General features: G+C 38.5%; 1 protein-coding gene across 4 annotated transcripts in view; it reads right to left on the bottom strand.

Annotated features, from left to right (window-relative positions):
• Nucleotides 1-11,044, bottom strand: part of LOC114107345 (protein enabled homolog) — a 152,140-nt gene extending 141,096 nt beyond the window's left edge. The window contains exon 1 of one of the 4 annotated variants that reach the window (XM_071600026.1): nucleotides 10,553-11,044. In XM_071600026.1, coding sequence (XP_071456127.1) covers nucleotides 10,553-10,557 — 5 coding nt within the window. In that variant the 5' untranslated portion in view covers nucleotides 10,558-11,044. The remainder of the gene's footprint in view (nucleotides 1-10,552) is intronic. The other 3 variants (XM_071600022.1, XM_071600024.1, XM_071600025.1) reach the window with 3 other exon arrangements.
• Between the last annotated feature and the right edge of the window lie 4,556 nt (nucleotides 11,045-15,600).

Here is a 15,600-nt window from a genome sequence, read left to right as displayed (position 1 = left end):
ATAGCAAATCAAACTTTGAAAAACAAGAAAACAGGGGCTGAGGTTTTAGTCAGTGGTGGAGTACTTGCCTGGCACATGTGAGGCACTAAGTTCAATCCTCAGTACCACAAAAATATAAATAAAAAGGGTATTGTGTCTGTCTGCAACTAAAAAATTTTAAAAATTTTTAAAAATAATAAAATAAAGAATAATTCATCAATAAAAGGGCTAGAGCACATTCACAGCTCAGTGGTAGAGCACTTACCTAGCATACCTGAGGCACTGGGTTCCATCCCCAACACCACCAAAAACAACAAAAAATCATGAAATAGTAGTATAAAAGTAGATAATTAATGAGTCCAGAAATAGATTTATGGGAATTCAGTATGCAACAAATAAAGTATGTCAAATCAATGGGAAAGGATTCAACAAAATATATTTAACATATAACGTGTATGCGTGTGTGTGTATATATATATAAACATTTAGATTTAGATAACCACCTTTCATTTTACACCAAAATTAATTTCTGGTAGCTTAAATTTAAACATAAATTAAGCCACAAGTGTTGAAGAAGGAAACATAGGTAAATACATACGTAATTTTAGGTTAGAGAAAGCACATCAAAGGCAAAAACTATAGAACAGTGGATCTAGCTTGAAATTTTAAAACTTTCGTACCAAAACAAACAAAATTAAAACACAAGTGACAAATTTAGTAGATACATGTAACAGACTTTACATCATGGTCTCCAATTAACCACACCTCTTGATATATGTCCTTTTTTGTCTCCTCCAGCACTGACTCAGGACTTAACCATATGACTTGCACTGACAAGGAGACATAAGCAAAAAGGATATAAGGGAAAGTTTAATAAGAACTTGCATAAATTCTGGGATAAGGTCTCCTCAGAAGGATGCTACTACTAAGGGAGAGATGGAGGAAGGGAGGAGGCAGACACACACACATCAGATGAACACAGCCAGGCGAATAAAAACACACAAGTGAGTCCAGGTTAGACCAAAAATACTGTCCAGCCAACCTATACAATACTTCACTAGTTTTGAGGTGGATTTTTAAATAGCAGTAGAAAACTGATATACCATATATACATCATAAGAGGCTAATATCGTTAAGACATTATACATCATTATACGAAAAACTAAATATCCCACTAAGAAAATAATACATAAACAGATATTCACAGAAAAATAAGATGCCCAATAGACACTGCATGAAGAAATGTTTAACCCTACTAGCAAAAAAATACAAATTAAAACAATAAGGCCTTTTCCTATCAGACTGGCAAAGATTAAAAAGGCTGATGATAATGTCCAGAGTTGGAGAGAATAATTCCCTTCATTATAGTAATTTCGCTTCATTCACTATTCCTTCAAAGACTTAACTGCACATTCACAGAGGCCTGTGCTGGGAAATAGGAATACAGTCAGAAATCAGGCAGGACCTTAATAAAATTGATTTTATTATTAAATTTGGAGTTTATTTTAGAAATAAGATACCATTGAAGGCTTTAGGATGGAAATAAAAACAGTTGTTTTCCACTTCAAGATCACTCTGACTTATGCATGAAGAACAAGGGACAAGAATGGAAATAAAGAAATACTAACTGTTCAGGTAAGAGCTAACAGTGTCATAGAGTTTAAATACTGTCAGTGAGATAGACAGACACAAATGGAAGCAGACCTGGCAGGACAACAATCAGATACAGACAAGAGAAAGGAAAGGAAAAAATACATAATACTACTTCTTGATTTTATTTCTAAAACTTTATCCTAAAATATAATCAGATATGAAAACAAAGACCTATATATTCATATATATTTTTTCAATTAAGTGGTTTTCATAATGACAAAAATAGTGAGAACAAATCTAAAAGTTCATAAGTAATAAGCAGTCATCCATCCAAAGCAATGAAATACTATTCAGTCACTTAAAATTATATAGATCTATAGTATGTACAAAGGAGCACAATACGATACAATTCCATGTTTAAATAGTACAATGTCACTTTATTCATTCACAAGCACATATAATTTCAAATACATTCCAAAAAAAAATCTAGAAAGCTATATATCTAAATGTTCAAATTCTTTATCATTTTGGATTTGAGTTTTTAACATCTTTATACTTTCCACGCCTTTTAAAATCTGTGCAAAATCTATGCTATTTTAAAATGAAAAGAAAAATTAAAAATGGACAATCATAACTGGTTCATTTTCTAAAAATAGTACAAATACAAATTTTAAGGAGACTACAAAGAAAAGCTTTAAATGAACACTTAAAATTCACAAATCCTAAGTTAAAAGCTCAATAGTTACAATTTTACTTACCATACCACTCTAATATGAAACGAAAACTGGAAGGGAGAAGGAAAAGGGAAATCTCAGGACTACAGAACGAAGCAGACTCAAACAACTGATATTTAGGGCTGTGGTTGTGGCTCGGTGGTAGAGCACTTGCCTACCATGTGTGAGGCAATCAGTTTGATCCTGGCACTACATAAAAATAAACAAAAATAAAGGTACATTCAAAATGTCCACCTACAATTTTAAAAATAATTTAAAAATTACATTTAATAATTATGAAACCTTCACAAAAACATGCATTCATTGAACTGTAAAACAACATGGACTTCCTTGATATTCGACCTAAAGAATGATTCATTTTATTTTACTTATGTTCTAACATTCTTCATGAAGTTTCTTCTCCACCAAGTTAACCACACAAATACCAAAAAGGACAACAGACAGAAGACTTCTAAAGCACAGTGAAGGGTAGTCATTTTGAATTCTTATCATGAGATATTATCAAAAGTGGATATTCTAAAAGGCCTTCACCACTGGAAAAGTACTCAGCTCATTAAGAAATATCATCATGGCTACTCATTACAGAAAGACAAAATTTTTCACTGGTATATGAGACTACTGTAAAAAGACTCAAGAAAATCACCATCTAAATTAAACCATTTTCCAAAGACTCTGATGGATTTGCTTCATCACATTTGATGGCCTTAGTCATCCTTATTTATAAAAAGAAATGGCTGAAATTAGCAGGAAGATAGGGTTCCAAAATATTTCGGGCCTCTCATGGCACCACTATTAAGATTTCTACTTCAGCCCTCCTACCTGCTCAATGGTTTTGTCTCTGATGTCTCTTCTTTAGAAATCATGAATGTCAATATTAATCCAAAGTAATGAAAATGTGAGGAACAAATATAAAAAGCAAATGAGGTTTTCTTCTAATATTATCTAGTCTAATGAATAATTAAAAAATAATAATAGAAGGACTGGAAGACAGAGGAGTTTGAGATATATTTCACATACCATAAAATTTACCTTTTCTGGGGGAGGGGAGATGAGCAGAAGGATTAATGGGGATTGAATTCAAGGGCACTCTATGACTAAGCTACACCTCCAGTCCTTTTTATTTTTTATTTTGAGATAGTCTCACTAAATTGCCAAGGCTGGCCTTAAACTTATGATCCTCCTGCCTCAGTCTACCAAATCTCTAGGATTATATCTGTGCAACACTAGTTAAAATTTATCATTTTAAAGTTAAAATCCAGTGGCTTTTATTATTCACACAAGGTTGTCCAACCACCACCATTAATTCCAGAACATTTTCATCACCCCCAAAATACATGTCATCCACGTATTTTACAATAGCAGTCACTTCCCATTCCTCCCTCACTCCTGGCAACCATTGATCTACTTCCTCTCTATAGATCTGCCTATTCTGGATATCTCATATAAACGGAATGACACAGTATGTGGCCTTTTAGATCTAGCATTCTTCTCTTAGCATAATGTTTCTACCCATGTGGCATGTATCAGAATTTTATTCTTTTGATGGCCAAATATTATTTCATTGTATGGATATACCACCACATATTGATTATCCATTTATCAACTGAAGGACATTTGGGCTGTTTCCATTTTGGGGTCATTATGAATAATCATGCCATAAACGTGTGCATAAGCATTTAGGTGAACATATGTTTTTCACCTCTCTGGTGTATGTATCTATTAAGTGGAATTGCTGGGTCATAAGATAATTCAATGTTTAAAACTTTAAGGAACTGCCAAGCTGTTTTCTAAAACAGTTGTTTCATTTTACATGGTTTTTCACACTCTTAACACAAACTTAAGAGATGTTAGACATTCACAGAAGTAGGGTATTTATCCTTACCAAGTCCATTTTGTATGCCAAGTGTTATGCCAAGGTTTCTTTTAACTTTCTCAACTCTATAAGGCCGGAATTATCTCAACTTTACAGGAGAAATTCAAATCTTAAAAAAAAGTTTGTAACCTATTTTTAAAAATCAGTTTTTTAGTAAATGTCAAATAGAGAATTTGAACCAAGAGTTCACATCAAAGTCTATCTCTTTACCCTACACAATGTAACCTCTATACTAAGATATATAAACACTGCTTCACACCAGGATTCTTTGGGAAAATTATATGCTAATTAAGTTTATTATAATCATTATAAAACAGAGACTTCCCAATATAGATATTTCTAGAAAATATAGGAAGTCATTTGCATATATTACTCTATCCTCGCTAACATTCTTCCTTTTTAAAATATTTTTTAGTTGTAGATAAACACAATACCTTTATTTCATTTATTCATTTTTATGTGGTGCTGAAGATCAAACCCAGTACCCCACACATGTAGGCAAGTGCTCTACCACTGAGCTACAACCCCAGCCCTCCAATTTTCTCCTCTAGTGGATGATTTCTACACACAGAGTTACAGGAAACAAAAACTAGCAAGGCATGATGGCTCATACTTATAATTCCAGTTACTCAGGAGGCTGAGGGGATCATAAATTCAAGGTCAGCCTGGGCAATTTAGCAAGACTCTATCTCAAAATAAAAATTAAGGACCTGGGTACTAAGGCACTTGTCTGTGATGCCAGCAACTTGGAAGGCTGAAGAAGGAGGATCCCAAATCTAAGGCCAGCGTGGAAAAATCTAATGAGACCCTATCTCTAAACAAAAAATAAAAAGGACTGAGGATGAAGCTCAGTAGTAGAGAGCCTCTGGGTTTAATCCCCGGTGCCAAATGAATAATAACAGAATAAAAATTTGAATTAAAAAGAAGGGCTGGGATTTGCTCAGCTGAGGGAGCGCCCCTGGATTCAATCCCCAGTACCACACACACACACAAAAAATAGAAGACCCTGTCCGAGAGGAATTTACAATGTAAAAAGGTCAAATGGATCCAGATGATCATAAAACAGTATAATAAATGTAATAGAAAAAAAATGCAGCATATACAAAAATATACAGGAATGGAAACGGTTTAATCAGGGACTACTTCCCAATTCCAAAAGGCATCACAAGGAAGCCTCTTGTTTCTCTCATCCAGAAAAGTTCATAAGCTTTTATTTGGTGCAGTATCCACTGACATACAGTTTTCAGCTCAGATTCTCTTTTTAACTTTTTTTTTTAAACATTAATACCTTTATTTATTTTTTATTTTTATGTGATGCCAAGGACAGAACCTAGTGCCTCACATATGCTAGGCAAATACGCTACCACTGAGCCACAACTGCAACCCCTCTCATTAACTTTTATTTCCACTCAGTTCCATCCACCAATTTCAAAAAGTGGGGATAGAAAAAAAAGGAGGAAAGAAAATCTTAAGCTAGCCCAGGAAGGGTTTTACTACCCCCCCATGTATGAAATTTGACATCACATTTTTCCAATTCTTTCTTATTACATTCATGATAAAAACTGGGTTTATTACAAGTTACACAATCACACCTCTTTTAAGCTGTGTGTAGGATAAATTATCAAAACCATCAATCCAGTAAGGAGTTTTTTCTGTACCAACCAAATGGTGCCTGCCTAGTTATTTTACTTATTCCAACTGGGCTAACAAGACATACAAAAGGTTGAAAACCAAGTCCAGTAAAATTTCTCTACTTATCCACACTCCTATTCAAGACTTACTCACTTAATAAATACCTATAATACAATACTGACATTCAAAAAATTGAAGATTTAACTCCTGCTCCAAAAATAAATCTTTGTGGGAGAGTCACACATCCAACAGCTACAAGTATAAATGAAGACCCACGGGGAAAAAGATTACTATTTGCATCTTTTCATGGATATCTCACTTAACACAATTAACAATTCTATGAAATAAAAAGATTTATCTTTTTCTAACCTTTTTTTCTTTAACCAATTTGGTTGAATAACAAGTTGATATATCTAACCTGATCTTTCCAACCTTTAAGTGTACCCAGCTCTAAAATATATTATCAATCATTACCATAAATGAAGGCAACAAAAATTACAATTAGTTTTTCAAGGTCTCTAAACATACACACAGGAAGGAAATTTTAAAAAATGGTTTCCCTCACCTCTAAAATAAAGTTGGACTAGATCACAGATGACTAGGAATTAAGTGACATTCCAGGAACCACTCTTCAGTGCCATTCTCTGGAACCCATGTCTTAAACATACATTACTAATGAACCACGGCACTCTTTCCCATCAAGCGCAGAAGCGCATCAATGTCTTTATCAAAATGGTAGCATTACCAATTGGAATAAGTAAGCAGAATGTAATCTATTTAACATCTTTGAATTAAATAAGGTCCAGATATAAAGCAAACTACCCAAAAGTTTTACCCAACTAATCTAAAACAAAAGTAGGCCTCAAAATAATATGAGTGACGTAACTGTATAATGCTAATAGCATACAAAGTACCTTCTATTATCATTTGATCTTCATACCCAGTAAAAAATTATCTGTATTTTTACTTATTTTTTAAATGTATCAGTGAAATAAGGTGGTTAATTCAAGGTCACACATCTAGATAAGTGGCTTGATCAACTCCTTTGCAACCCCATTACAACTTCTTTTTTTTTTTTTTTTAACAATTTTTAGTTGCAGATGGACACAATATCTTTATATTGTTTATTGATTTTTATGTGGTGCTGAGGATAGAACCCAGGGCCTCGAAAGAGCTAGGCGATCACTCTACTGCTGAGTCACAACCCAGCCCCCCATTACACCTTTTTATGTGAGAAACTTGGAATAGCTAGTGGAAGCTGTTGGTATTTAAAATGACACAAAAATGTCAATCCAAAATCTTCTGCCCTCTTCTAAGCCACTGGACTACAGACAACTACTTTAGATCAGACAAGCTCCTCTTTTCATTAAAATAATAACAATAATAATTAAATTTGGAACAATTAATCGATTTTTAAATTCAATCATTTAATAAGACATATGCTGTATTTTGTATACATATATACATTCATTCACACACACACCCCTCAATCAGAAAGCACCGTATACTTTTGAAGGATTACATAAATGAAAAATGGAATAGAATCAAAAGCTTGGATGGGATACTAAAAGTATTAAGTTTTTTGGTCTCAACTCCTCCACTGTCCTGCATAATATACTTTTTCATTTCTTTAATGCCAATCTTAAAAGCAACATATTAGTAGGTAAATCTCTATACAGCATTTTATATGTGTAGAATTGCCTTCTGACTACTTTAGGAATATAAAGTATTTTTCAATTCCCTTTTCTTTAAGATTACATCACAGTTAATACACTATTCCTAAAATTAAAGTCATTTGAGAGATCTTATCACAGCTACTTATGCCACAACATATTAATCATTTCCTCTTTTCAGAATTTTGACCAACTTAATTGGAAATTCCTGCTCAGGCATTCCTGTTTCTGGATGGCTTCTGAGGCATGAGAACTATCCATCATGTAACTTTAAAAGACTCTATTTTAAAAAGCTAACTTTTATAGGACAGTACTTGAAAGCAACTGGGGATTGAACAGAGGGGCTGGCACATATGAGGCAAGGGCTCTACAACTGAGCTACATTTCCAGTGCTTTGTTTTTTTTTCATTTTTTATTTTTGAGACAGGGTCCCACTAAGCTGCCCAGGTTGGCCTTGACTTTGTGATCCTTCTGCCTCGACCTCCAAAGTAGCTGATGACTACAGGTAGTGACTCACAGCTAAAAAGTCCTTTCTTAACCATAAAATATCCCAAAGATTTTTGTTACCAGCACAAGAATCTTTTCCCTCATATTAGAATGTTCTACTTTTGCACACATCTAACTGCAACAATGGAGTTTTACAAACTACCTACCAAATAATCCAATGGTTTCCAAAGTGTAAATCTGATCCTCTTTTCTACTCTTTAAATTATTCAAAATTAGTCTACAAAGAATTACTGTAGACTGCCTAAAGAAATATTTCAGACCTCGATACCACATTCTATATTTATGGTCCTGGAAAAACAGCAGTGATTCCCATATAATAAAACAAGAAGAGCTTAAAAATAAAAGTTATACTTTATCAAACAGGGAACTTTTAAGTGAAGACAATTTAACTGACACAGACATCTACACTATTCTGATTAAACTTTAAAGATCCCCTAAACATCTTTCTTTTTTTCTTTTTGGTTCATCATCTTTGGATTAGATAACTTCGATTGTTTTTATTTTAAAATAGCACACTTTGTTAACAAAGTTTGTTAACAAACTAAGACAAATATAGCCAAAGTTGAAAAGACCATTAACTTCTGGTCTCTGAGACCCTATAGCAGCCAGGCGCAGTGGCCCACCAGCCAGAGGCTCAGGAGGCTGAGACAGGAGGATCCGGTGTTCTAAGCCAGCCTCAGCAACAGCAAGGCACTAAGCAACTTAGTGAGATGTCCTCTTTAAATAAAATACAAAATAGAGCTGGGGATGTGGCTCAGTGGTTTAGAGTTCAATCCCCAATACTAAAAAAGAAAAAAAAAAAAACCTATAGCAGTAAATCTAAAGCAGAAATCATCAATATGTAGTATTACGCAACATAACATTATATATATATATATATATATATATATATATATATATATATATATATAGTATTAGAGTTCCTGAGTTTTCAAGGACAAGAGTAACCTGATAAAAAAAAAAAAAAAATCACAAAAACCACCACTCAAGTTTTGATGCCATATTTTACCAGATTAATGGTTTCTGGTTTGTATACCATAATTATTTTTAAAACTGACCCATTACATTTGAAAATAACTTGCATGAAATCACAAGTAAAAGGGGTCAGTCGCCTAGGATTAAACAAAATTTTTAAAGCTATCATATATCAAGGGCTGTAAGTTGGTATCAGAAAAAATAATAATTCAAATTCATAATAAGTTTAAGTGAAAACATAACTATGTCATCAAAAATAAATATTAAAAATAGTTGGAATGTGTTCAACTCTGATAGGTTAAAAAAAAAAAAAAGAAAGAAAGCTAAAGTTTAAAATGGAAACTACTTAAATTGATAAAGAATTTCAATGACAGAACTTTTTTGCTAAAGCAACGGAATTTGTAAATTATATCATTCAAAACTCATTGTATTACATTATAAAGGTCTTGGCAACGGTTGGCCATAAATCTTTAACACAAAGGAGATTCAAATCCAAATGAACTGTAAGACTATCTCTTCCAGGAGAGAAAAATAGAGTATTTTACTTTATCCACGATTGTTTAACTAAAAGGAAGGCCTTTAAAGATGATAACGCAGAATGGATCAGCTTCAGTCTACCAAGTCCCATTTCTCACGAAGTCTTGCACCAATCCGAAGAGAGGTGGTTATGGACACAAAATAGGCTTAGGAAAGACTGAGAAAAATCTCCAATGAATGACATACCACATCATGGCTTATTCTCCTACACAATTGGAGAAATAAAAAAGAAAAATATCATACCATATGTTTCACCGTATCAATCAAAAAATAATATACGACGGTACATTCAATTCTTTCCTTTGAAGCTGAAAAAATAATTTAGCTTCTGTTTTATTGATTACATAGAAGAGGGGAAAGCAGTTGCTGCAATGCAACACAGCCTGCCACAGAAGAAGGGGAGAAAAGGGTTTTCCAAACAAAACCCTCCCCCGCCCCGGCTTACACACCCCAAACAACTTACTTACCCTAGCCTTTTACTGCCCTCCGCCAGTGTAAACCTAATAAATTCTTTCCCTTCCCCCACCTTCGTAAAATTTCACCTTTCAGTAGCTCCTTCACCTACCCCTACCAGAGGCGCTTTATTACCCGCAGAGATTTCAGACCCTTCAAACTTTTCTTTTTTAATTAAACGAGAGACTTTTGTACTAAAAGTGCACGAAATTTTTACATATATACGGAAGAATACCTGTTTCCCAGCAACAAGCACGCTTCGATTCTCGAACCCCTCCCCATCTCCCGGGTTTTGCTTGCAAAGGCTGGGGTGGGGGGGGGAGGGAGCCAGGCTCAAATTAAAATTAATAAGGGAAATCCTAGATGAAAAAAGAGCATTTGAGGGAAAAACGGGAGAACCCCCCAAATCAGAGAGATTGGGGTCGTTTACGAGAAAGAGAAATTAGAAGGGACAAAAGGGAGAGGGGGGAGGAAGAGACCGGAGACCCGCGGAGACGCGCGGGGCCGGGAGAGGGAAGGCGGGGTCCGTGGAAAGCGGGGGTCGCGGCTCCCGCGGCACAATGGCCTGCCCGGCCCCCGCCCCGCGCGCCCCTCACCTCATGGTGCCGGCGGCGCGGAGGCTTCCCCAGCAGCCGGGGGACGCCGAGCCAAGAGGGTCTCTCCTCCAGGGGCGGGGACGCAGCTCGGAGACGGGAGACAGTGTCCGGCTCCTGCTTCGGCGGCCAGAGGGCTACACCATCTCCTCGCACAAAGCCGAGGCGCCGGCCGGGAGTGTAAGAGAAGAGAGCAAGAGAAAGACTGGGGAGGGGGCGGAGAGGCCGAGGCGCGGAGCTGGTCCCCCGGCAGCCGCCGCCTCCCACCGCCTCCTCCGGTTTCTCCTCCTCCTCCCGGAGCTTCCTCGGCCGCCCTCTGAGAGGTGCCCGCCGGGGCCGCGCGCCCGGCCGCCGCTCCACAGGCCCGCGCTCGCCGCGCCCGCCGTCGCCGCCGAGGCCGTGTGCAACCCGCAGCTGCTGCAGTCGCGGGAGGAGAGTCGGGATCGCCGCGAGGAGCCCGGGAGGAGGCGGGGCGCGCGGCGGAGGAACACGCAGGCGCCGCCCTCCTCCCCTCCCTCCCCCGGGGGCGAGGGGGCGGCGCGGGGGGGAGGGGAGGCGGGGGCCGGGCGCACCCCCGCGCTGCCGGCCGGGCCCCCGCCGGACTGCGGAGAGCGGGGAGGGGCGGGCGCGGGCTCCGCGACGGCAGCTGAGGAAAGGCTCTTTGTTGCTTCCCCGCCCCGCCCCCCGAGCCCCCTGCGATCCGTGCTGCTCCCCCAGCCGCTGTCGGCGGGGGTTCCTAGCTCGTAGTTGTCCTTGGCCGTCGGCCCCCCTCCCCGTCGCCTCCTGCTCCGCGAAGGCTCGGAGAGCTCCCGGGCCTCCTCCGGGGCCGGGATGAGCCGACTAAGACGCCGAGACCTCCCGGGTGCCGGACCCGCGGGCACTGGCTTGAGGAGCCGAGATGCGTGACTGGGCACCCAGCCCAGCCGCGGGGCTCCAGGGCTGCTAGCGGCAGAGAGCCCCCGTGCAGGGCTTGTCCTCAGCTCGCCCTGTTGCTTGCTGAGGACCGGGACAAGCGAGTGGGTGGGCATCCCGGTCAGACCCACTGCCCGCCCCCCGCCGCGCTGCTGCTCCCAGCGATTCCTCCGGGATTTGGGGGCGTTGGAGGGGGGAAACCATATAAATGTAAAATATGGTCATCATTGTTCTCTCCGTTCCTTTTCTTCCCGAGGAATCCCAGCGTGCTGTACCAATTTAATGAGCTGATATGCACACTATGTATAGGGATGACTTCATCCCCCCAAATGAACGCAGTCAACTCGCGGGAAAACGCAGTCGCGGGGAGACGCGCGGAACCGTGTGCAGCCGCAGGAGTAGAAAAGAAACGCAGCGGGTATAACCTCTATCGTCACCAGCGAAAAGGGAATCCCGGACTGGGGGCGGGGAGGGATGGGAACTAATGATAATTTGAATGTTCTATCATTCACCTAGTCTTCATCTCCCTGGAAAGGCATATATAAAAATACAGGCAAGGCAAACGTTTCAAGTCAAGTGGCGGTAGGGGGGTCTAGGAAGCCAGAATTTATAGTTGTGGGGGTTTTTTTTTTGTTTTGTTTTGTTTTTTCAGTATCCAAAACAACTCCTATAATCTAGTGAAAGTTTAAACAGGACAAATTGCAGCCGTTTTGTATTTCAAGTAGAGAAATGTATATTCTATATAAAGGTGACTAGAATGGAAAAGATTTGCTGCTACAGGGTTTCTACTTACTGAAGGCACTAATCCAAAATGGAGGACCTACCTTGACTCCAGGAATCCATTCAAAAGTTTTAGTGTTTTTAAGAGCCGAGTACAATTCAAAAGATAGTCATGAAAGTTGGAATAATGTACATTTCCAAATGAAAAGTCAACAAGTTATAGTCATCGTTGGTCAATGCCTGACTTGTCTGTAAAAGGACGGTGTAACCCAGTTTTAACTATAAAAAGCTTCCTAGATCTAGAGCTCAATACCGAGTTATTTTCTTTTTGGAACTTGCAGCCGCAGACCAACCGCCCTGCAGAAGCAGTGACCTGGAGCGATGGCACAGGACCAGGGTGGCCTCAGGTAATAAAAAGCACGGTGCCTCTGCCTTAAACATAGTGTACTTGAAGAACACTAATTTCCACCCACATATCTAATTACAGCCTACCATCACAGAGCATTTTATTCAAGGATCTCCAAGCACTGGGGAAAAAACAGACTTACCAGTCAAATATCTTTGTTGCCATATTACCAGTAGAGACAAAATGTAGGGCTCAAGCAACTGAATGAGTTAGTACAATAGGCATGATTAAAAAACATAGCTACTATTAGGTGCACTGTCAATATGTTTACTTATTATAGTTTACAGTGCTTGCACCTCAAGTATTCTCCAAGTTAAGGAACATTTTCTTGGAGACTTTTCTTGGAAAAAGTATTAAGACATATTGAACCATCTTGGGAGAATATTAATAAGACATATTCAAACACAAAGTCACATCAGTTTTCTTTTGTACGTTCATAGCAATACAGTAAATCCAACAGAGCTTGTGTTTCAGGGAAAACTCTTACAAAGGGCCAAAAGGGGTGGAGAGATTGCTGTAATGACTCAAGCTATCTCCTGCCAGATACAAGAAACAAGGATAAAAATTCCTTACAGATGACTCCATAACCTACTTCTCGTTTGTGAAAGTTAATCCATCCTGAGCTAAATAAGTTATATATCACATCATCTTTATTCTAACAACAAATGTTCCAATGGTATGGGCACCAAATTAAGCAATCCAAGTAGAAAATGCTGTTCTTATTTTCTATGTTTATTAAAAATGTACCAGCCAAGAATTTTGGCTGCCTACAACCATTTCCATCCTTTTGAATGGCAGCCTGCCAGCTTACAAGTTGGTCATACCATTGCCTTTGGATTTAGATATTGCAATGGGTGGCCTGACCTCCAAAGGTCATTCTGTGGAAGGGCAATTTGTTGGCTGTGACAAAATGTTATTGCTTCTTGTTCATATTTGGTTTAACATTCAAAGAGGGCAAAAGGGAAGCTTGAGTTAGGAAATCACAGACTAATTCTGGTCACAAAGGAAACTTTGTGGAATGTGTTACTATATAGAACAAAAGAATTTTAGAGATGGAAGGAATCTTAAGTCCAACCCACTCATTTTTAGAAAGAGGAATGTGAGACCCAGAGAGGTTAACTAACTTGCTCAGAGTCTTGCAGTTCTTTGGTGATAAAACTGGAACTTAAACCCAGGATTTCCAGTCCTTGATCAACTGGTCCTTCTACCATGTTCATACCACCTTCCTATAGTATAAGTAAGAGTGCCTTAAGAAGGGTAGGAAGTGGGGAGGGAGGGGGAAAGTGCTGGGACTATAGTGTACATGTACAAATAGGTAACAACAAATTCTTTTGAGTATGTACAACTGTAATGCACCACTTTAAAAATGTGAAAAAGAGTACATTAAGACAATAAAAATTAAAGGCAATTATCTTCTTATAAACTTTGCTTAAAAATTAAAGTTGGCTTGGCTGAATGGTGAAAACCATTTGAACTCTTCTCATAAAGCTTGCCTGGCCTAAAGCCCGGTACCTGGCCAATCTCATAGGTGCCCCAACATTTGAGAAGTGAATAAATAAATAAATGATTATGTGAAATAATGACTTCTCTAATATAAAATAAATATAAAAAATGTTCATAATAAGTATGTCAATATTCTTTTTTATGGGAGGGAGCTCTGGGGATCAAAATGAGGGACTTATGTATGCTCAACTAGCACTGTGCCACTGAACCTCCCCCAGTAGCAACTTTCTTAACACCAAGAATATGGATCTCAACTTTCCCTATTACAAACTTTTCACCCCAGCTTAGTATCACAGTAGGAGGCCTGCTCCAAGCCCTCAGTGAATACCGCCATCGCAAATTGGTCTACACGTCTGTTAGCAGTGTGCACTCAGACGGAAAATGAAACAAAACATGCTTCTGTTGAAGATGGGTTTGCTGCAGGAGTGTTGTCAGTCTAGCTCTGAGGGTTCTCTTGGAATAAGCCTTGTTTAAATTCGTCTGATAGCATCAGTGTAGGCTTGTCCTCCATTTATGGGCATGAGGAGGATGCGTGACTAATGCTACTCAGCAGTCAGGAAATTGGTGCTAAGGTTTGAAGGCACAGTCTTCCCCCATCACCCAATAAAAAAAAGGTTCCCCCTGGAATTACTGTGGATGGATGAGGAAAAGGTAGCTTGGAGTGAACCTGATTGTACGCTTTCTACATATATCATATAGCAGTGTTGTATTTTCCTTTGTAGCAGTTAGGTTTCAGTGTGATTTTTGGTTTGTCTCCCAAGAATGGGAAAAAATAATGTAGAACATGACATTCTAGCGGGATTGAAGATATTTTTATTACTCCTCTTTCAGCTTTAGCTGCCCATACATAATCTCAGCTCTAAAACATTATCAGGAGACATTAGAGAAAAACTATTTGCCTTTCTGCCATTAGCATTTTTCTTTCATTTGTCATTTGTCTAATTTTCCAAATTAGGATTTATTCAGTGAGTTTCATTTCTAAAGTGTCTCTTTACTTAGCTTGATACCATTCCCATAGCTGGAAATGGTATTAGGGTTGCATTAATTGGTAGAAGCCATATTCTTTTGGGTTTTTTGTTTGTTTGTTTTGGTGCTGGGGATTGAATCAACTGAGCAGAAGCCATATTCTATAAAATGCAATGTAATATTTCCACAAAATTCAGCCATGGCTGCCGTTAAAGAATATGGCAGGAGGGCTCCATTTCTAGATAATTAAACCATGTTGCTTTTGAAATTGGTTGAAAAAAGTAATGTCATAATCTAATTCTGAACGCTTATATTATAAAATCTAGCTGGTACGTTGGGAAGAAAACCAGAGTGGTTGACCTCTTTCTGGCATTGAAATGATTTATTTGTCCTATTTACTGTAATCAAACTTGAGAATACCTGTCAATTTTCATGGACATTATGAATAGGTAACAAGTGACCTTGGAATATTTATTTTCCAGAGGAGACTAGAAAAAAAGGTAATAGAGAAAAAATTATTTTCTGGCTAATCACAGTAGAAAAT

The sequence above is a fragment of the Marmota flaviventris genome, chromosome 12 (genome assembly GCF_047511675.1).
Source record: "Marmota flaviventris isolate mMarFla1 chromosome 12, mMarFla1.hap1, whole genome shotgun sequence".
NCBI classification, from domain to species: domain Eukaryota; kingdom Metazoa; phylum Chordata; class Mammalia; order Rodentia; family Sciuridae; genus Marmota; species Marmota flaviventris.
This window is presented reverse-complemented; position numbering and strand designations above follow the sequence as displayed.